This window comes from Cervus canadensis, chromosome 11, assembly GCF_019320065.1.
Source record: "Cervus canadensis isolate Bull #8, Minnesota chromosome 11, ASM1932006v1, whole genome shotgun sequence".
NCBI classification, from domain to species: Eukaryota; Metazoa; Chordata; class Mammalia; order Artiodactyla; family Cervidae; genus Cervus; species Cervus canadensis.
The window spans coordinates 27,960,995-27,985,506 of NC_057396.1; the positions used below are offsets into that span (position 1 = coordinate 27,960,995).

General features: G+C 35.6%; 1 protein-coding gene across 6 annotated transcripts in view; it reads left to right on the plus strand.

Moving 5' to 3' along the window:
- Positions 1-24,512, plus strand: part of ARHGEF12 (Rho guanine nucleotide exchange factor 12) — a 149,832-nt gene that overhangs the window by 74,775 nt on the left and 50,545 nt on the right. For all 6 annotated transcript variants that reach the window (XM_043482301.1, XM_043482298.1, XM_043482299.1 and 3 more), the window contains 7 exons: positions 15,403-15,501; positions 16,151-16,200; positions 17,597-17,654; positions 20,205-20,383; positions 21,670-21,747; positions 21,939-22,058; positions 23,567-23,707. In XM_043482301.1, the coding sequence (XP_043338236.1) occupies positions 15,403-15,501; positions 16,151-16,200; positions 17,597-17,654; positions 20,205-20,383; positions 21,670-21,747; positions 21,939-22,058; positions 23,567-23,707 (725 nt within the window). The remainder of the gene's footprint in view (positions 1-15,402; positions 15,502-16,150; positions 16,201-17,596; positions 17,655-20,204; positions 20,384-21,669; positions 21,748-21,938; positions 22,059-23,566; positions 23,708-24,512) is intronic.

Consider the following 24,512-nt stretch of genomic DNA (forward strand, 5'->3'; position numbering starts at 1 on the left):
TGATTCATATCAATGTATGACAAAAAAAAAAGAAACATTAGAAAAAGAAAAAATAAAGAATATTATGAGACAAAGAAGGATACTACATAATGATCATGGGATTAATCCAAGAAAAAGACATAAGAATTGTAAATATTTATGCACCCAACATAGGAGCATGTCGATACATACGGCAAACACTAACAGGCATAAGAGGGGAAATTGACAATAATAGTAGGGGACTTTGACACCCCACTTACACCAATGGACAGATCATCAAGACAGAGAATCAATAAGGAAACACAAACCTTAAATGAAACATTAGACCAAATGGACCTAATTCATATCTTCAGGACTTTCCATCCAAATGCAGAAGAATACACTTTTTTCTCAAGTGCATATGGGACATTCTCCAGGATAGACCACATCTTGGGTCACAGATCAAGCCTCAGTAAATTTAAGAACATTGAAATCATATCAGGTATCTTCTCTGACCGTAACACTGTGAGACTAGATATTAACTACAGGAAAAAAAAAAAAAAAACAGCAAAAAACAGAAACTCATGGAGATTAAATGATACATTATTAAATAACAAAGAGGTTACTGAAGAAATAAGGGAAATCAAAAGATTCCTAGAAACATTTAAATGACAATGAAAACACAGTGACCCAAAACCTATGGGCTCAGCAGAAGCAGTTCTAAGAGGGAAGTTCATAGCAACACAACCACACCTTAGGAAACAAGAAAACATCGAAGAGACAACCTAATTCTATATCTAAAGCAGCTAAAAAAAGAACAACAGAAAAAAGCCCCAAAGTCAGCAGAAGGAAAGAAATCCTAAATATCAGAGCAGAAATAAATGAAAAAGAAATGAAACGTTACCAGAGATCAACAAAACTAAAACCTGGTTCTTTGAGAAGATGAACAAAATTGACAAACCATTAGCCAGACACATCAAGAAAAAAAGGGAGAAAAGTCAGATCAACAGAATTAGAAATGAAAAACAAGTTACAACAGACATCACAGAAACACAAAGGATCATAAGAGAATATTGTGAGCAACTATATGCTAATAAAATGGACAACCTAGAGGAAATGGACAGATTCTTAGAAAAGTTCAATCTCCCAGGACTGAACCAGGAAGAAATAGAAATTATGAACAACCCAATTGCAAACACTGAAATTGAAACTGTGATCAAAAAACTCCCCAAAAAACAAAACCCTGGGGCCAGATGGCTTCACAGGGGAATTCTATCAGACATTTAGAGAAGATCTAATGCCTATTTTTCTGAAACCCTTTAAAAAATTGCAGATGAAAGAACACTTCCAAACTCTTTCTGCGAGGCCACAATCACCCTGATACCAAAACCAGGCAAAGTAAAAGATGCTCAGTCGTGTCTGACTCTTTGTGACCCCGTGGACCCCATGGACAGTCCATGGAATTCTCCAGGCCAGAATACTGGAGTGGGTAGTTGTTTCCTTCTCCAGGGGATCTTCCCAACCCAGGGGTCAAACCCAAGTCTCCCACATTACAGGTGGATTCTTTATCAGCTAAGCCACCAGAGAAACCCCCAAACCAGGCAAAGACAACACAAAAAAAGTAAATTACAGGCCAATATCACTGATGAACATAGATGCAAAAATCCTCAACAAAATTCTAGCAAACAGAATTCAACAACACATTAAAAAGCTCATACACCGTCATCAAGTCAGATTTATTCCAGGGAGGCAAGTATTCTTCAGTACATGCAAATCAATCAGTGTGATACACCATACACACCTTAACAAATTGAAAGATAAAAACCATATGATTATCTCAATAGATACAGAAAAAGAAAAGCCTTTGACAAAATGCAGCACCCATTTATGATAAAAACGCTTCAAAACATGGACATGGAAGGAAGCTACCTCAACATAGTAAAGACAAAAAAAAAAAAAAAAGACATAGTAAAGACCATATATGATAAGCCCACAGCAAACATTATTCTCAGTGGTGAGAAACTGAAAGCATTCCTGCTAAGATAGGAACAAGACAATGGTGTCCACTTTCACCACTATTCTATATAGTTTTGGAAGTCCTAGCTACCGCAATTAGAGAAAAAAAAAAGAAAAGTAATCCAGATTGGAAATAAAGAAGTAAAACTCTCACTGTTTGCAGATGACATGATACTATACATAGAAAACTCTAAAGAAACTATCAGAAAATTACTAGAGCTAATCAGTGAATTCAGCAAAGTCACAGGATACAAGGTCAATACACAGAAATCACTTGCATCCTACAGACTAACAATGAAAAATCAGAAAGAGAAATTAAGGAATCAATCCCATTCACCATTGCAACACAAAGAATAAAATATCTAGGAATAAACCTACCTAAGAAGACAAAAGACCTGTATATGGAAAATTAAAAGACACTGATGAAAGAAATCAAAGATGATGTTAACAGATAGAGAGATATTCCATGTAGGTAGGAAGAATCAATATTGTGAAAATGATTGTACTACCTAATGGAATCTACAGATTGAGTGCAATCCCTATCAAACTACCAGTGGCATTTTTCACAGAATTTGAACAAAAAATTTCACAATTTGTATGGAAACATAAAAGACCCCAAATAGCCAAAGCAGTCTTGAGAAAGAAGAATGGAGCTGGAGGAATCAACCTTCCTGACTTCAGACTATACTACAAAGCTACAGTCATCAAGACAGTATAGTACTGGCACAAAAACAGAAACATAGACCAGTGGAACAAGATAGAGAGGTAAAACCATGCACCTGTGGGTACCTTATTTTTGACAAAGGAGGCAAGAATATACAATGGGGCAAAGATAGCCTCTTCAATAGGTGGTGCTGGGAAAACCGGACAGTTCAGTTCAGTTCAGTCGCTCAGTCATGTCTAACTCTTCGGGACCCCATGAACTGCAGCACCCCAGGCCTCCCTGTCCATCCCCAACTCCCAGAGTACCCAAACTCATGTCCTTTTGCCCTCAATCTTTCCCAGCATCAGGGTCTTTTCAAATGAGTCAGCTCTTCACATCAGGTGGCCAAAGTTTTGGAGTTTCAGCTTCAACATCAGTCCTTCCAGTGAACACCCAGAACTGATTTCCTTTAGGATGGACTGGATGGATCTCCTTGCAGTCCAAGGGACTCTCAAGAGTCTTCTCTAACACCACAGTTCAAAAGCATCAATTCTTCGGCACTCACCTTTCTTTATAGTCCAACTCTCACATCCATACATGACTACTGGAAAAACCATAGCCTTGACTAGACAGACTTTTGTTGACAAAGTAATGTCTCTGCTTTTTAATATGTTATCTAGGTTGGTCATAACTTTCCTTCCAAGTAGTAAGCATCTTTTAATTTCATGGCTACAGTCATCACCATCTGCAGTTATTTTGGAGCCCCAGAAGATAAAGTCAGCCACTATTTCCACTGGTTCCCCATCTATTTGCCATGAAGTGATGGGACTGGATGCCATGATCTTAGTTTCCTGAATCTTGAGCTTTAAGCCAACTTTTTCACTCACCTCTTTCACTTTCACCAAGAGGCTCTTTAATTCTTCTGCACTTTCTACCATAAGAGTGGTGTCATCTGCATATCTGCGGTTATTGATATTTTTCCTGGCAGTCTTGATTCCAGCTTGTGCTTCCTCCAGCCCAGTGTTTCTCATGATGTACTCAGCATATAAGTTAGATAAGTAGGGTGACAATATACAGCCTTGACATACTCCTTTTCTGATTTGGAACCAGTCTGTTCCATGTCCAGTTCTAACTGTTGCTTCCTGACCTGCATACAGGTTTTTCAAGAGGCAGGTCAGGTGGTCTGGTATTCCCATCTCCTTCATTACCCTGATAAAAAAACCAAAGACATTACATAAAAAATTACATGCCAACATCTTTGATGAATATAGATGCAAAATAAATGAATGTAAATACAAAATATTTAAACAAATTAAAGCTTAAACAATACACAAACAGGATCATATATTATGATCAAGGTGTATTTATTCTAGGGTCACAGGAATGGTTCAGTGTACACAAATCCATGTGATACACCACATTAACAAAAGGAGAGACAAAAATCACATGATCGTCTCAATAGATGCAGCAAAAACATTTGCCAAAAGCAACATCCATTCATGATAAAAAAAACTCCTTTCAAAGTGAATATAGTGGGAATATGTCTCAACATAGTAAAGGCCACTTAAGAGAAACACACAATAAAACTCAATGGTGAGAAATTGAAAGCCTTCCTGCTAAATTCAAAAACAAGGCAAGGATGCTCACTCTCACTGTTTCTGTTTAACATGCTATTGGAAGTCCCAGCCACAGCAGTCTGACAAAAAATTTTTTTAAAAAGAAAAGATACATAAATTAGTAGGGAAGAGGTGAGACTGTCACTCTTTGCATATGGCATGATACTTTATATAGAGAGAACCCTAAATTCTCCACTTAAATGCTGCTAAAACCAATCAATGAATTGAGGAAGATTACAGGATATAAGATTAATATACTGAAATCTGTTGCATTTCTACTATACATTAATAATGAAGTATCAGAAAGAGAAAGTAAAAAATACAGTTCCATTTAAGATCACATCAAAACAATAAAATAACTAGGAATAAACCTAAGCAAAGAAGTGAAAGACCTGTATTCTAAAAAACTGTAAAACAGTGATGAAGAAAATTCAAGTTGATTGAAAGAAGTAGAAAGATATTCCAGGCTCTTAGATTGGAAGAATTAATATTATTAAAATAGTCATACTACTCAAAGCAATCAACAGAGTTAAGTGCAATCAGAATACACAAGACATTTTCTGCAGAACTAGAACAAGTAATCCTAAAATTTATATGGAATTACCAGTGACTTCAAATGCCAAACCAATTCTGAGACAAAAGAACAAACTGGAGGCATAAGCCTCCCAGACTTCAAACTACAAGGCTGTAGTAATCAAGACAGCATAGTATTGGCACAAAAACAAATGCATAGATCAATGGCACAGAATAGAGAGCCCAGAAATAAATCTACACATCTACAGTCAATTAATCTGTAACAAAGTGGGCAAGATAAACAATGGAGAAAAGATAATCTCTTCAAGTGATGCTGGGAAAGCTGTATGACCATATGTAAAACAATGAAACTATAACATTCCTTCATACCATATACAAAAATAAACTTAAAATGGTTTAAAGACCTAAATGTAAGACCCAAAACCATAAAATCCCTAGAAGAGAGCATTGAATACTCTTTGACATAAATTGTAGCAAAATTTTCTTGGATAAGTCTCCTAAGGCAAAAGAAATAAGAGCAGAAATAAACAAATGAGACCTAAATAAACTCAAAAGCTTTTGCACAGCTAAGGAAGACATCAACAAAACAAAAAGACAACCTGTGGAATGGGAAAAAATATTTGCAAATGATGTGACAACAAGGGGTTAATATCCAAAATATACAAAGCACTCATTACAATTTAATATCAAGGAAAAAACAATCCAGTCAAAAAATGTGCAGAAGACTTGAATAGTCATTTTTCAAAGAAAATATGTAGATGGCTAACAGGCATGTGAAACAGTGCTCATCACTGCTAATTATTAAGAAATGCTAATCAAAACCACAATGAGGTATTACCTCATACCTGTCGGAATGACGACCATTAAAAAGTCTATAAATAGCAGATGTTAGAGAAGATGTGGAGAAAAGGGAACCCTTGTACACCGTTGGAGGAAATGTAAATTGGTACAGGCACTGTGGAAGACAGTTTGAGTTCCTTAAAAAACCAAAAATAGAACTACCATATGATTCAACAGTTCCACTGCTGGGTATATAGCTGGAAAAACAAAAATGCTAATTGGAAAAGACAATGCACCACAGTGTTCATAGCAGCACTGTTTATAGTAGCCCAGATGTGGAACCAACTCAAGTGCTTGCCAACAAATGATTGGATTAAAAAGATGTACCAATACAGGAACTACATTCAGTATCTTGTAATAGCCTATAATGGAAAATAATATGAAAAAATAAATATGTATGTAACTGAATCACTTAGTTGTACACCTGAAGCTAACACAATTTTGTGAACCAACGTTTATAAATAATGCTTGTGCTCAGTTGCTAAGCCATGTCTGACTCTTTGGGACCCCCATGGACTATATATAGCCCACCAGGCCCTGTCAGTGGGGTTTCTCAGGCAAGAATACTGGAGTCAGTTGCCATTCCCTTCTCCAGGGAATCTTCCCAACCCAGGGAACCTCCATTGTCAGGCAGGTTCTTTACCACTGAGCCATCAACTATATTTCAATTTTTAAAAAAGAATATCTTAAGTATGTATACAAAGAGGGACATCATAACACACATCAAGGAATATTACTCAGCCATAAAAAATGAAATAATGCCATTTGTAGCCACATGGATAGACCTAGAGAGCATTATGCCTAGTGAAATAAGACAAAGACCATGTGATATAACTTATATGTGGAATCTAAAAACAATACAGATGAATGTATATGTGAAACAGAGTCACAGATACAGAAAACAAGCTTTTGGTTACCAAAGGAAAGAGGGAAGGGAGGAAGTACAGATTTGAGGTATGGAATTAATACATACAAAGTACTATATATAAAATAGATAAACAAGGATATACTCTATAACATAGGGAAGTATACTGATTATCTTATAATAACCTGTAATGGAATATAATCTGCAAAAACACTGTTTAACTATGCTGTATGCCTGAAATTAACAGAATTTGTAACTTAATGGTACTTCAGTAAAAAAGGATTAAAAAAAAGCCACAATATTTTAACAGGAAAACATGTCTTTTGTTTATAAAGGGGAAAAAATTAGGAAAGGATAATATTTACATAAATTTGATAGACTGTCTACTTTTACTTCACTGATAATATGAAGCATGACATTTATTATCAGCTTCCAGGTGAAATACCATATTCCTTAAAAGACCAGAAAAAAGGAAACACTTATTTGTAACTAGAGTTATTTTAGGGTAGATAGAGAATCAGGTTAGTTAGAATTTAGACAGGGCAGAAGGTTGGTGTCTGTATAGAAGTATTTCCTCACTTCACATAGTTTTCAGGGATATGATTTTACTTTTTCTTGAAAAATGACTTGAGTATGCTATATTTATAAAATAAGTTCAAATTAGCAAATATTCATTGAGCACTGATTATACGCAAGGTACTATGATAAGGGATAGATTAAAAGGTAATAGGAGACTATACCTGCTTTCTAGAAGTTCACAGTCTGGTACAGAAGAAATCCTTTTTTGTAAGTATGATAATAGAGATGTGCACTTGATTACCAGCACTCCATATGCAGTTATAAATAGTTATGCGAAAAAAAATCTTCATATGGCACTAAAGACAGAGTAAAGAAATATTCCTGTGACTAAATCTCAAATTTTTTTTTCTTTTTTTAAATTTATTTTTCCATTTATTTTTATTAGTTGGAGGCTAATTACTTTACAATATTGTAATGGTTTTTGCCGTACATCATTACCTTACTTGTTGAACACTCTCTCTGCCTGTCTTCATACAAAGTACTTGGTTACGGTTCATATTAAAGTCATTTTGTGACCTTATAAAAACTTGTATTCAGAGATAAACACATTTGTATGGTGATTATAATTAATAATGTTTATACCAGAGAATAAGGGAATTAGACAAATAACCAGCAAACAGCAAACAAACCATGGGCAATATATGTTTGTAACAACCAGAAAAAGTTAACATGGTCAAAGGTTTTTTTTTTTTTAGTTAAGAAAATTTGGAAATAGACATTCTGTAATTAGGAGTCCATTTTTTAAATCTCGCCCTTCTTTAATAACATATTGGGCCTGTTATTTTATTATATTGTTAGACATTGCCATTGCTGCCCTATTTGTTTCTTCATTATCCTTCCCCACCAAGATTTTAAGTTCTTTGAGAGCAAAGACTCCTAATAGTTTTGTATTGCTCATAACACCTACTGATTACAGTGCTAAATAACTAGTAGATGCTTAATACAAATTTGCCCAAAAAAGTAAATGCTTTTTGTCAAAAAGGACATTTCAAAAATACGACAAGTTAGTACTGGTGATGTCAGTACTGTGGCTTCCTATTTTGTAAGAGTGGTGAATTTGTGAATTCAAATACTGTTTAGTACTTAGTGGAATTTATCCTCTGTGGTGGGTTAAATCACCTAGTCTACAATAAGTAGAACATTTCAATCATTTGAATTCCATAGATCCTGAATTGGCTATGTACGTGTGTTTTCTTTTTGGCTTTGGTGGCCTAGTAATTCTTAGATGTTCAAGTATGTCAGAATTTCAGACTGGTAGATGAACTTAATAATAAGTGGACAGTATAATGGTGTTAAGGAGAAGAAAGAGATGAATATGATGTGCACATTGCTTTTTCTTCTTTGCCCTTTATCTATTCCTTTTAATGTAGAATCAAAGGGGAAATCAAAGTTATCACACTGAACAATTTTGAATTGGAGAATACAGGTTTTCAGTATTCTGAAGTAACCCTAATATATTTTTTTCAATACTTAGCAGTCTATTAGGACCCTAAGTATATTTGCTAAAATTAACTGTGTATTGGTATTTTTTTTTTATCTCTGATCACCTCCCTTCCTAAGTTTCCATCCATCTCTAGACTCCTGTTGAAGAAGGAAATGGCAACCCACTCCAGTATTCTTGCCTAGAGAATCCTGTGGACAGAGGAGCCTGGTGGGCTGCTGTCCATAGGGTCGCACAGAGTCGGACACGACTGAAACGACTTAGCAGCAGCAGCAGCTAGACTCCTGTGTACTTCTGATATTCATTAATTCATTAGCAATTTTAAACATTTCCTTTTATTCCAGAACATACACCAGGTCCTGAGATAAGTTTGTAAACAAGGTAGCGCCCCTGAATTCTTAAAAGTATGTAATCTAATAAGAGGATAAATGCAAATCACTTGTGACTGGTAAAGATGCTCCAAGAGTAAACAGAGGGTGCAGTGGTAGGTAGAATGGGGCACCTAACCCAGTCTTGATATTTAGGAAAAATTTTATGAGAGAAGATGATTTGTTTCTTGAGGCCTTCTTACTGTCTCTCATCTTCTAAAGTTATTACAAGAAGCTCTGTAAAATCTCCATATTCCCTAACCAATCTCAAAGTAATTCGCTGGTCTATTAAAACAAAATTCAGACAAAGACATAAATGAGGATTGACTCTCCTAAGTATTATTTACATTAATAATATGAGTTCGTTGATACAAAAGTATTTTTAAATGATTTTTAATTGATGGCATAGATAAATAATATATTTCTGAGCAGGAAAATCCAAGGGCAACTCACCCCTAATCATAATAAAGTAATAACTCACATTTATGACCCCTTAGTATTTTAAGCTAGAGACTTTAGGTTCATTATATTCAAGTGAAATACACAAATATAGCAAACTCTTAACCTCCATTACTCCTCTCATTGTGTACAAGCACTCGATTTTCTACAGGAATCTGAAAGGGAGTCTGCTTAAGAAGATCAGTGGCTTAGCAAGCAAACATCAATATTAGAATCCTCTAACTCAACTGATTTTCAGCCCTTTGGAAGTGAGATGAGATAACTGGAGGGGATAGTTATAGCATGAAAAAATACATATTCAGTGTTGCAACTGTCTTGACTTCAGATATTCAAAAATTCAAAATATCTAATTTATTTTGATATTTCAAATGACTGTAAAGAAGCTCATCAGATACTTTATGTTTCTAAAGCTGGGTTTGCATTTTTAAAATTTCCTGTAAAACAGCATTCTCTGATACTTATATTTATTGTATTGTGTACTAGAAATTATAAGAAAGAATGTCTTTTTCCCTGATTTTATGTATTCATACTCAATTCTATTTAGAATTTTTCCTAATTACTTGAAGGAAGCAACATTAAACAAAAGAAAAATGGTTAAATTCTGATGGGTTATCTTTCCTCTGCCCACATTACAGTTTCCTATTTTGGAAGAGTGGTGAATTTATGAATTCAAATATTGTTTAGTACTTGGTAGACTCAAGAATTGAGGTCTCATTTTTTTTAAAGTTGAAAGTTAACTTCTTTGAGATCCAATTTACATAAAGTACAATGCATTCATATTAAGTATACAATTCAGTAAGTCTTGACAGATAAATATTCATACAACCATTACCTTAATTAAGATATACAACATTTCCATCAACCCAAAAAGTTGTTTCATATATCTCATTGCAGTCATTCTTACCTCTCCATCCCATTTTGTCCCTAGGCAACCACTAATCTGCTTTTTGTTACTATAGTTGACTTCTTTGCTTGTTCTACATTGGAATCATGTAATATTTATAGTCTTTTGTATCTTCCTTTTTTGCTTAACGTGATGTTTTTGCTTAACGTGATCCATATTTGTTGCATGTGTGAGTAGTTCCTTCCTTTTTTTCCTTACTAAGTAGTATTTTATTGTAATGGATATAAGACTATTTTTTTTTTTAATCTATTTTTCTGTTAATGGACAGTTGACAGAATGTGGTCCGCTGGAGAAGGGAATGGCAAACCACTTCAGTATTCTTGCCTTGAGAACCCCATGAACAGTATGAAAAGGCAAAAAGATAGGACACTGAAAGATGAACTCCCCAGGTCGGTAGGTGCCCAATATGCTACTGGAGATCAGTGGAGAAATAACTCCAGAAAGAATGAAGGGATGGAGCCAAAGCAAAAACAACACCCAGTTGTGGATGTGACTAGTGATAGAAGCAAGGTCTGATGCTATAAAGAGCAGTATCACATAGGAACCTGGAACGTTAGGTCCATGAATCAAGGCAAATTGGAAGTGGTAAAACAGGAGATGGCAAGAGTGAATGTCGACATTCTAGGAATCAGCAAACTAAGATGGACTGGAATGGGTGAATTTAACTCAGATGACCATTAATATCTACTACTGTGGGCAGGAATCCCTTAGAAGAAATGGAGTAGCCATCATAGTCAACAAAAGAGTCTGAAATGCAGTACTTGGATGCAGTCTCAAAAATGACAGAATGATCTCTGTTCGTTTCCAAGGGAAACCATTCAATATCACAGTAATCCAAGTCTATGCCCCGACCAGTAACACTGAAGAAGCTGAAGTTGAACGGACCTATGAAGACTTAACAAGACATTCTAGAACTAACACCCAAAAAAGATGTCCTTTTCATTATAGTGGACTGGAATGCAAAAGTAGGAAGTCAAGAAACACCTGGAGTAACAGGAAAATTTGGCCTTGGAGTACAGAATGAAGCAGGACAAAGGTTAATACATTTCTGCCAAGAGAACACAGTGGTCATAGCAAACACCCTCTTCCAACAACACAAGAGAAGACTCTACACATGGACCTCACCAGATGGTCAACACCAAAATCAGATTGACTATATTCTTTTCAGCCAAAGATGGAGAAGCTCTATACAGTCAGCAAAAACAAGACCGGGAGCTGACTGTGGCTCAGATCATGAACTGCTTATTGCCAAATTGAGACTTAAATGGAAGAAAGTGGGGAAAACCACTAGACCATTCAGGTATGACCTAAATCAAATCCCTTATGACTATACAGTGGAAGTGAGAAGTAGATTTAAGGGACTAAATCTGATAGACAGAGTGCCTGATGAACTATGGACAGAGGTTTGTGACGTTGTATAGGAGACAGGAATCAAGACCATCCCCAAGAAAAAGAAATGCATAAAAGCAAAATGGCTGTCTGAGGAGGCCTTACAAATAGCTGTGAAAAGCAAAGGTGAAAAGGAAAGATATTCCCATTTGAATGCAGAGTTCCAAAGAATAGCAAGGAGAGATAAGTAAGCCTTCCTCAGTGATCAATGCAAAGAAATAGAGGAGAACAGTAGAATGGGAAAGACTAGAGTTCTCTTTAAGAAAATTAGAGATACCAAGGGAGATATCTTCATGCAAAGATGGGCTCAATAAAGGACAGAAATAGTATGGACCTAACAGAAGTAGAAGATATTAAGAAGAGATGGCAAGAATACACAGAAGAACTATACCAAAAAGATCCTCACAACCCAGATAATCATGACGGTGTGATCACTCAAACTCACCTAGAGCCAGACATCCTGGAATGTGAAGTCAAGTGGGCCTTAGGAAGCATCACTACGAACAAAGCTAGTGGAGGTAATGGAATTCCAGTTGAGCTATTGGCAAATCCTAAAAGATGATGCTGTGAAAGTGCTGCACTCGATATGTCAGCAAATTTGGAAAACTCAGCAGTGGCTACAGGATTGGAAAATGTCAGTTTTCATTCCAATCCCAAAGAAAGGCAATGCCAAAGAATGCCCAAACTACCACACAATTGTATTCATCCCACACGCTAGTAAAGTAATGCTCAAAATTCTCCAAGCCAGGCTTCAGCAATATGTGAACCGTGAACTTCCAGATGTTCGAGCTGGTTTTAGAAAAGTCAGAGGAACCAGAGATCAAATTGCCAACATCCACTGGATCATCGAAAAAACGAGAGTTCCAGAGAAACATCTATTTCTGCTTTATTGACTATGCCAAAGCCTTTGACTGTGTGGATCACAACAAACTGTGGAAAAGTTTGAAAGAGATGGGAATACCAGACCACCTGACCTGCCTCTTGAGAAACCTATATGCAGGTCAGGAGGCAACACTTAGAACTGGACATTGAACAACAGACTGTTCCAAATAGGAAAAGGAGTACATCAAGGCTGTATATTGTCACCCTGCTTATTTAACTTACATGCAGAGTACATCATGAGAAACTCTGGGCTGGAGAAAGCACAAGCTGGAATCAAGATTGCCAGGAGAATAATCAATACCCTCAGATATGCAGATGACACCACCCTTACGGCAGAAAGTGCAGAAGAACTAAAGAGCCTTTTGATGAAAGTGGAAGAGGAGAGTGAAAAAGTTGGCTTAAAGCTCAAGATTCAGGAAACTAAGATCATGGCATCCGGTCCCATCACTTCATGGCAAATAGATGGGGAACCAGTGGAAACAGTGGCTGACTTTCTTTTGGGGGGCTCCAAAATCACTGCAGATGGTGATGATTGTAGCCATGAAATTAAAAGACGCTTACTACTTGGAAGGAAAGTTATGACCAACCTAGATAGCATATTAAAAAGCAGAGACAACTTTGTCAACAACGGTCCGTCTAGTCAAGGCTATGGTTTTTCCAGTAGTCATGTATGGATGTGAGAGTTGGACTATAAAGAAAGGTGAGCGCTGAAGAATTGATGCTTTTGAACTGTGGTGTTGGAGAAGACTCTTGAGAGTCCCTTGGACTGCAAGGAGATCCATCCAGTCCATCCTAAAGGAAATCAGTTCTGGGTGTTCACTGGAAGGACTGATGTTGAAGCTGAAACTCCAAAACTTTGGCCACCTGATGTGAAGAGCTGACTCATTTGAAAAGACCCTGATGCTGGGAAAGATTGAGGGCAGGAGGAGAAGGGGACGACAGAGGATGAGATGGTTGGATGGCATCACTGACTCAATGGACATGGGTTTGGGTAGACTCTGGGAGTTGGTGATGGACAGGGAGGCCTGAGGTACTGCGGTTCACGGGGTCGCAAAGAGTTGGACACAACTGAGAACTGAACTGAACTAGTATATGGTGGTGTCTCATTGTGTTTTAACTTGCATTTTCCTGAAGGCAGCAGATATTGAGTACCTTTTCATGTGCTTATTGGCCACCAGTGCATCTTTGTGTGTGATGTGTTTATTCAAATCTTTTGTCCCTTTCAAATATGTCTTCCAATACTGGATTGTAGAGTTACTTTTTAAAAAAATAAGAATCTGGATACAAGTGCTTTATCAGTAATTTGTATTACAAATGTTTTCTCCCAGTCTGTGGCTTGCCTTTTCATTTTCTTATTAGTGTCTTTAGGAAAGCAACTATTTAAAATTTTGAATCCAATTTGCTGGGTTTTTACTTTATGATTGGTGCATTTTGCATCCTAAAAGATCTCTCTGCCTGTCCTAAGTTCTTGAAGATTTGTTCCTATGTGTTCTCATGAAAAGTTTTAGCTTTTATCTTAAGGTTCGTGGTTTGTTGTAAGTTAATAAATTAAGGTTCAAGGTTCCTCTTTTCCATTCAGGGATGCAGTTATTCTAGTTTGTCATCTGTAATAGGCTCCTGTGTGCTGTCTTAGTCACTCAGTCGTGTCCGACTCTGCAACCCCATGGACTGTAGCCCACCAGGCTCCTCTATCCAAGGGGATTCTCCAGGCAGGAACACTGGAGTGGACTGCCACGCCCTCCTCCAGGGGATCTTCCCAACCCAGGGATCGAACCCAGCGCTTCCTCATCGCAGGCACTTTCTTTACCATCTGAGCCACCAGGGAAGCTGGTACTTCTGTCATTTCATTAATAGCAAGAAATATGCTTGTATATTCATTAACGTGCAGCCTTCAGCACTTTCTTTGTTTTTTACATCACACTCATTTAAAAGATGATGCCTCTTTGTATAAAAATCTTAATTTTGAAGGAGTTTTTATTTGCCAGTCATCATTATACATGTGTTATTTCTATATATTGTTTTTATACATTCATTTTTGGTGAGGCATTTAGATCCTGTAAAGCTGGAAGTATATATGAAACCTTTGGCTAACACAGAGTTTGGGATCTCCCAGTCTTGCTCTTTGATAGAAACAGCCCTGGGCACTAACCAGGGTTCTGGTTTATCCCTGTTCTTTGGTTGTGGTCTTCTTTCTCTCACCTTATGTTGACAATTTTTGTTTGCTGTTTAACTGGAAGGAAAACAAATTCTCTGTAGCAATCAGGTAAGTATATGAAGGAAATCAAAGAGCTGGTGAAGCTCACAAGTTCTTTTATCTTTTCTACTGTCTTTTCTTTTTATTATTTCTGTACGCCAAAGTGTTTCTTTGCTTTGGACTTTTCAGAAGAGCCACAGGTGCTCTCTAAGCATTCCTTTCTTTTTAATAGTCTGCTTTTCTCAATATGTTTTTTTGATAGTAATAATGAACTTCTCTAGAGTTTACCATGGGCTGCTCCTAGCCTAATGTCCCAGAATGTTCGATTGTCTTGGGTTTAAATACCATTTAGAGCACTTAAAAACACAAGGAAGTAGGGGTAGAATTTTATATTACAAATAAATTGCATAGACTTGAATGGGCTTCCATCTGTCTTCTCTCTAATACTTTACCTTTTCCAGTTCGCCTTAGCTATTTTTAATCCTGGAGCAATTCTACTCTACCTTTCCTTTGAGAAACCAATATATATGACTCTGTGATATTCTTGTGTTTGTTTTGCTTATGGGATTAGTGCTCTTTATTTTTCACATGGGTTTCATGTGCTACCTTGTGTTTCTCCAGGTGGAATACAGTTCATTACTACTAATATGATTATTGAATTTTTTTTCTCTGTTTTCTCTTTCCTTCTCTCTTTACCCTGTGGTTCTTATGCAGGTCTTGTTCAGCGTTGTGTGATCATCCAGAAGGATGACAATGGATTTGGGCTGACGGTCAGTGGAGACAATCCAGTGTTCGTACAGTCTGTCAAAGAAGGCAAGGCATTTTTAAAAAACAGTCTTGTCACTGGGAGCAAGCAGAGTAAGAATAGAAAAGCTTAAAAAATGTCTATTGCTTAGAATAAAATAATCACGTACATTATAGGTCATATGGCCTTACTGTACTAGATTTGTCTTTAGTGTTAGTTATAGGCATGAATTTATCCCAGTTGATTTCCTTTTATATTTTATGGAAAGAAAAAAGTTCTTATATGTTTTGGAAGTTTGTGTTAATTTTTTTTCTTCATGGTACCAGAGATATTTAGGTAGTGGTAGATTAAAGAAATGGTCGTAGACTCAAAAATATCCATCTTTTCCCCTCAAATCACTATAATATCTTATACTACTGCAATATTACCATATATTGAATACTTCCTTTATGTTAGTTGCTGTAATTTGAGGGGGGTACTTTGGTACTTTTTAATCTCCATTTTACAGGGGATATTGAGGCTTAGAGTGGGGGGAAAAAAAAAAACATAAAATGTGACCATGATTACCCAGCTAGTGAGTGACAGAAGCAGAATTTGGACCTTGTCTGTCTGACCTTACAATCCATGTTTTTAACCATTTTGTTCCATGCTTCTCTTTTGAGAAGATTGTCAGTGAATGTAAATGAATTGCATTTTAAGAATTAATTTCTATTATAGATGGAGCAGCCATGCGGGCTGGAGTACAGACAGGTGATCGAATCATCAAGGTAAGGAAAAGACTTATGAAATTTGTGATAGAAATATAAAGCAGCATATACTAGCCATATTTTAATTTTTTAGCTTGAATTTTTATTAAAAGCTGCACGTTATAGGTGATGGATTTATTGACAATAAAAATTTATTTCATTTATCTTAATATTAATGCTACCCTTTACTGAAAAGCATAATAAAAGTTTTGAATAAATAGAGTCATGTGTGTCCTTGTCAGGAGAGTAGCTCACTGTTGTAAAGATCTTATTTCTCCAAATTAATCTCTTAGCAAGAAATTCTCATAATTTATTAATAAATTTGGGAGGTGTGCCATTCCTTGTCAAACTTCCAAATGATTATTTCTTCTAAAGAAATTTTGCAAAGGTATTATGGGAAGAGGTAAATGGGAGGTGAGATGGTGTAGATTAATTCGAAGCAAGTGACTGTAGTATAAATATGGATCTGTCTGTGGAACACAATAGAGAGTCCAGAAACAGGCCTTGAGTTTTGATCAGTAGAGTAAGTATGGATTAGTCACTGATTATTAGGCAACTGACTAATGTGATTACTTAAAATCAAATTACCATACAGGAAAAGACACCATGAACATATTTGCAAAGAACTATCTGGAAATAAATATTTGAAACATATTATAGAATCTACTATACTATAAAGAACACTTTTAAATTACTGACAAGAGAATAAATAGTCTAATAGAAAGATGGGCAAAGAATTTTATCAGGCAATTCCCCAGAGTAATTGAAATAAATAATATATCAATGGGGTATGTCCAATCTCACTGATAGTAAAGAGATAGAAATTAAATGATAGGTTAAAATATATTTGCTTGTCAGAAATTTTAAAAACTGCTAATACACATTTGATATAGTTTGGGACTTGTACCATGGCTACTCTTATAAATTAGGTAAAACCTATTTGGATGGAAATTGGTGAATGTGTATCAAAAGTTACATATTTTTAGAAAGTATATAAACTTGGACCACAGTTTTATTTTTAGGAACTTATCTTTGGAAATGGTGTTCAAATGTGAAGTGATATGTATATAGGAAAATTTACTTAAGCTTTATCATGTTGAAAACTTGTAAGCAATCTAAATATGCATAAACTGAGGGCTAGAGAAATAAATTGAAGAAGGAAATGGCAACCCACTCCAGCATTCTTGCCTGAAGAATCCCAGGGATGGAGGATCCCGGTGGGCTGCCGTCTATGGGGTCGCACAGAGTCGGACACGACTGAAGCGACTTAGCAGCAGCAGAGAAATATACACGTTTTAATATAGCCTTGTTTACTATATTATAATTGGTTGTATTGTGTATAACAATTCCTAAAGTCAGTTTATCCATTGTATCAATTAGAATGTATCTGACACACACTATTTTCATTTTTTTATAGGTGAACGGAACGCTGGTGACTCATTCAAACCATTTGGAAGTGGTGAAGTTAATCAAATGTAGGTGAATGTTATTCACAGTTTTGTTTCTGAAACCCTTAAAGCAAAGATCAGCAAACATTCTCTGCAACAGGCCAGATAGTAAATTTTTTAGGCTTTGTGGGCCAGATTGTTTGCCACTTGACTCTCATTATAGTGTAAAAGCAGGCATAGACAATACATCAGTGAATGGACGTGGCTGTGTTTCAGTAAAACTTTATTTGCCAGAATAATCTGTGGGTTGAATTTAGTCCCTTGGATGGAGTTTACTGACCCTATTTTAAAGTCTGAGGTGAAAATTCTTAACTTACTAATAACCATCTTTAGTCCCTGGTGGCTCAGAGAGAAAAGAATCCACCTGCAATACAGGAGACCCAGGTCTGGTCCCTCAGTTGGAAAGCTGTCCTGGAGAAGGAAATAGCTACCCACTCCAGTCTTCTTGCTTGGAGAATTGCTGTGGACAGAGGAGCCTGGCGGGCTACGGAGTCCATGGGGTCACAAAGAGTCGGACATGACTGAGTGACTAACACTTTCACTTTTTTTCACTTCATCTTTAGTCCGCTTCACATATATGGTTGATTATAATGTCCTTGTCATTCTTGGTTATATTGAAAACATTTGAAAGAAATGGATGAGTTGATCTGAAAGAGAACAGGTTAAAAAATCAGACACAATGGCTGGATGAACTGAAATGGAACTTCAAGTAACATAATCATATTCCCTCAGATAAGTAAATGATTAAATAATCCAGGGGAGAGATCTTCTCTTGGAAATCCCCAGGGTTAAGAATTTATAATCTTTTGTATCAGACTATTCCACAGGATAGTAGACTACAGTTAAGAGATAGGTGTTTATGGCCAAGCAGAAACACTACTTCTTGTTTAATATTACTTCTTTTCAGTAAGTGGACATCTTTAAAATAAATTGAATGAACTGGAATCTTTCTTGGCCTTATTACTGCTTAGATAAAGTAACCTGAGAACTCCTTTACCTTTTCATCAGAGTATTAGTGCTGTAAATCTGTCGCTTTGTTCTTAGTGTTTAACTTTAGTACATTTTAAAAAGAAATGGGAAGATGAGAATTAGATCCTCATTCTTGAATAAATTTGGTTACTTAGTTAATGAGACTATGACTTTTTTTATGTACAATATAAATATGCACTAAATAAATATATTTATTTATATTTATATATAATATATTTATATATTTAGTGCATATTTGTTTATAGTATTTAGTACATATTTATGTACTAAATAAAGATGTACATAAATATAAATTTACTATATTGTAAATTTTTATGTACTATATAAATATGGTTTATGATAATAAATATATGCCTGGTAACTGTGTTCCAATATCAATTTTACTTAAATCTTCAGACTATAGCATTATATTACTTATCCAATAACAAGAGCCTAGCTGAAAACTCAAAATAAGCATAAAACAGTCTAAGTATTGAAAACAGATATAAATTTGAAATGCCTAATCCCTGTGTACTATACTTATAGTAGAGTTCCCTCATGTCCTACTCTTCAATCCAGATTCTGGACATGATAAAAGTGATTTCAAGTCAAACCGGTTTAAAAATATCTAAAGAAGGAAAGGGAAGAATCAGGATGCTTTGAAAGACAAACATGGATAAGCCAATAAGATACATCAGATGACTTTGTGACAGTCACAGAGTGTTTTTGATTGAAAAACTTTAAAAGTGTATATACTTAAAGTCTCCCCAGTATCACAGCATTAATGATTAAGTGTAAAAAAAAAAACCAAGTTTTTAGAACCTGAAATAATTGCCATTGAGTTTCTTGGAAGAGTAAGTGAAAAGAAACACTATGAAATACAATTTAAAGTATAAGAGAAACATTTTGTCATTAAAGATCAGTTACCTAGAAAAGTTATTTATTTGGAAAGTGTTATTTTTGATTCTAGATAAATAATGAATATCTGTTGTTGAGTCTCTGGTTATGGGTAACTTTGCTTTCTATAGTTTTTTCCCCTGTAAAATACCTACTCAATTTGTCTTTTCCTCCAAATTTTAAAAATTGAAACTTAACTACTTATTTGTTGTGGCTTTTTTTCCTTTTTTTTTGTGGGATTTTTTTTGATCACACTCATTTTTTAAAGTTAATTTAAAATGGCATCATTACAGAGTTAGTTAAAGCCTTGCCTAATTAGTATCATCTTAATATGGTGATTTTTTAAATTTCCATTTGAGAAATTGAACATAGCCATTAGTAGGTGGTTGATAATAAGTCATTCATATCTAAATTTTAAAAATTATTGGGGTTATAAATCTTACTTGCTTTTAAGTAATATCTGATCTTACGAGTAATAATTTGTTATCTAAAAATCGCATTGTTCTTTTAGATTTGTAGGGGAGTCATAAAAGAAAAATGACAGATTGGATTCTTTTTCTGTGGAGAAATGATTAGCCAGCAGATGATGAAACTTTCTCACATAACTAGATCTTTTAGAACTATCAAAGATTAAGTAGTAAAATGGTATAAAATTTTTTTGACAATGTTACTTTCCGTTTCCTCCCCTTTCTACCATCTCTCTCCCCGAAGCTGGTTCCTATGTAGCTCTCACTGTTCAGGGACGCCCACCTGGGTCGCCCCAGATTCCACTCGCTGATTCTGAAGTAGAACCATCAGTCATTGGACATATGTCTCCCATCACGACATCCCCTCATTCACCTGGAGCATCTGGGAATATGGAGAGAATTACTAGTCCTGTGCTCATGGGGGTAAGAGTGGGAAAATGTCTCTGTAAATGTCCAGTTATATAATGAATAATGCCTTTGCTTTATGTTAAGAGTTTCAAAGTGTTGACTTGATAAAATTTAAGATGGTAGAAAATAATTTGCTGCTGATAAAAAATTATATAATGATTGAAATGATTGCACAATATTGGGATGGCAGATTTACTTCGAATATTTAACACTTACCATCTACAAAACAGGGTACCTCCCACAAAAATATAATTAAAATATCTGTGGTCAAGGTCCTTTGTCTTCTTAGAATATATACTCTAAGAGGAAAGGGTTTTTTTTGTTTATTGTGTTTCCCCAGAGTCTGCAATATTGCTTGGCATATAGTGCTAGATACTTAATAAACCTTTGTTGTTTGAGATTGAATCAAGGGTATGCAGGTAATTATACTACAAAGGCAAAATGTTGACATTATTAGAAAGAAAATATTAAGTTCTGTGAGGTCTCAGAGGAGGGAGAAAGCACATCCAGTTGTAATAAGGAAGGACTTTATGGAAAGTTGTTATTTGAAATGAGCTTTGAAGAACAGTTAACATTCCAAGTGGTGGCAGCGGAGGTCAGGGGGAGGAAGGCAACCCAGGTAGAGAGTAGGATAAACAAAGGTAAAGAGCCAAGAAGGCATCAAGTATTGGGGAGAAATAGCCAGGATTTTTGTTTGGCTGGTGCCTGTTAAAGATTTATATGATAGGAGATGAGTTTGAAAAAGTAAGACTATTGATTTTGAAGAGTCTCAACAATGAAGCTAATTTACATGTAACTGGATCATTAAGTATATATTACAGATTTTTTGAGTGATGTGATTATGGCAAGATTTTAGGACGACTAATTTGATAAAATATTATAGGGTTATAAAACTGGGAGAAATGGCAGGAGATGAATTAGGGAGCGGTCTTAATACTTCAGGTCGGACATACTGGGAATTTGAGCCATGCCAAGGGGGTTGATAGTAAAGATGCAAAGGAAGGCAAAGTATAAGATACTATTCTTATACTTAAGTCAACTTCATTTCTCCAACTAATATTAACATTTTAGTGTTTTTTAATCAAAAGTGAGATAGAAAGGTTGAAATTGCCCTACAACCTTTTATCTTCAGTGTCAAGCCTGAAAGCTTGGCGTCATAACCACCGGAAACAAAGAAAATCCTGATAGGTATTGAAAACTGGAGCTGAAATGTAACATTGTATGACTCATTTTCAATACATATTTTAGCTTCACTTTCCTTGTATTGGTTCTTAATTTGTTTGTTTGTTTTCTTTTTCTAGGAAGAAAACAATGTGGTTCATAACCAGAAAGTAGAAATTCTGAGAAAAATGTTACAGAAAGAACAGGAACGGCTTCAGGTACTAAGTTAGAAATGGGGCTATTTACAGGCCAGTAAAAACATCAGTGGGCATAGTTCAGTTGGTACTTATCATAATCAGACACTATTGGTAGTCAGTGCCATCAGCTATTTTATTGATTAAGAATGGACTTTTTATATATTTTCTTGACATAAGTAGTTAATTCTTGAAATATTTTTATAACTTTTCAGCTATTGCAGGAAGACTACAACCGAACACCTGCTCAGAGATTGTTAAAAGAGATCCAAGAGGCCAAGAAACACATTCCTCAGCTGCAAGAGCAGTTATCCAAAGCCACAGGCTCTGCTCAGGTAACATCATTATTAAAAGTGCTGCGCGCCATTTTGCAGGAGAATTTTCTTCTGGGAATGTGTCAGACGGTGTTACAGTTGCCCTTTTTAAAAAGTTATTTTTTCTAGTATAGGCCAACAGGATGTCCTGTGTCGGATGTTGCAGAAATAATGGTCAACTAAAAGAAATGTGAAAAAAAAAGAAAAGAAATGTGGGCTTCTGATTGTTTGGTCATGATATCATGGTTCTTTGTTCCACAGTAATTTTAGAATGAATTGAGTGTTTTTGCTTTGATGTGACAAATTACTGAAATGTGTTTAGATACGTGTATTTCCATTTTTGAGATTTATTCTGCCATTTGAAAACAGACCGGCAATTATATTTTAAGTAGGGATATATAATTTTTCTTACTTAATCTGCAAAACAACCCTCTGAGATTAAATATTACTGTTGCTTCTCCCCATTTTACATAAACACTTAAAGAAACTCAGATAAGTTAAATAACTTGTCTATGGTCGTGTAGCTAAATGGAACATAGAACTGGAATTTAAACTTATTCTGACGAATTTAAAGCACATTCATGTTCTTAATGACTATATTTTTATTTTAATTTAAAAATAGGTTTGCTGTATAGGTGTAAATTATGAAGATGATAATCTCATTAGAAGAATAACTCAGCATTATATGTCAACCAGATTTATATTCTGTAATGTTTAGATTTGGTATATGGAGAAATGAGTAAAAGCTGCTTATTTGTTATTCTTCATGAGTTAGGTCTGTAGGTTCACACAGAAATCATCTATCCTAATCTGCTCGTTTTAAAGTTTAAAAAAAATCATGCCATGGTTGAGAAAACCAGGGCCTAAATTGGTTAAATGACTCACACAAGATCACACATTTTTAAGGCCTCTTGACTTCCGGGTTCAGTGTACTTTTCATTACACATTTTTTGCTTGTTTCTTTTAGTCCCATTAGCTATATGAAGTTTTGAGTATTCTGCCTTAGTAATAATTGACAGTTTTATGTTGTTGTGATTACTGAGCAAAGACAGCAGTCTTACCCTGTTCCAAGAGTAAAACTGTGATTCCTAATTTAAAAGCTTATAATAATTTGCAGTATAGCTTTGCGTCCCAGAATTGGCAATTTATTGAAGTTGTAAAGTGTTGGAAGGCAATTAAGCACAAATTATAGTGTCATAATCTTTACTAACAGGCAGGGAATATAAATTATGTAAGTTAAACTATTTTATCTTTTTGCTTTTATTTGAAAGTTTGAATATTTATTCTCTTTATTGAAATATCACTTTCCCTGTCTTCAAGGTCATGCCATTTTAGAACCACAGAATTAGTAGTTATTTATGCCTTTGACTTTTAGAACTTGTAGAGCATTCTTGATCACATCAAACTGGCCAACTTTTTACAGTCTCCATTGAGGTTGCAGTGTGACTCTGTTTCTTTATGCGGTCAGTAATGAAAGGGTTTTTTTGTTGTTGTTTGTTTTTAATGTATGTGTGCCTGATGTGTTTCAGGATGGAACTGTAGTTACGTCCTCCAAGCCATTAGGTGACGGGCTAGCAGTCGGTGAAGGAGAAGCAGACCCTGGTGATGGACTCAGCAGACTTGACTGCGGCAGCGGAGATGCTTCTCGGCCCAGTAGTGACAGTGCCGATGTAAGTGTTCTACGCTTTCATTGTGTTGTATTTTTCTCTACAGCCCCACTTCCAGATTTGATTTTAAGTTATAGGAACTACAGGCATTCTTATTACTTTCTTTTTATCGCCATCATCTTTTTAATTAATTAATTTATTTTAATTGGAGGCTAATTACTTTACAATATTGTAGTGGTTTTTGCCATATACTGACATGAATCAGCCATGGGTGTACAATGTATCCCCCATCCTGAACCCCCCTCCCACCTCCCTCCCTATACCATCCCTCAGGGTCCCCATCATCTTTAACATAGCAGTTTCATGAGCAGAAATTCTGGACCCTGTTGTATATGAGCTTTTAATTCCAGAGTTCACTTTTTCCCTTGGACACCATTGCCAAATGTTTCTTTTAAGGAGATGGAATTTCCCAGCAGGCGTCTTGTTTGTGGGTAGAGAAGTTAATAATGCCGGTGCTTTCTTACTAAACCGAGAGGCCAACTGTTGATATCTTTAAGAGCATGTTAATATTCCATTTGTGGTCAGAGTGACTCAGTCTTGAATCATGGGGCACTTTGCCATTTCAAAGAGGAAAAGCCTTAGTCCTCTTAGACTTCAGTTAATAGCCCATGTTTAGTAATGCTTTCTTTATTAACCCAAAAATTGCCAGATGAACATGGATAGTTGTTAAGATGATAAAATATTTTAAGCTGAATATGATGTAGCATCACAGTTATATGAATACTTAAAAGCTAAGTTCAGTGTTATATACTCAGCAATACATTGTAAGTAGTATGCAGTAATAGGAATAATTACTTCAAAATAGATC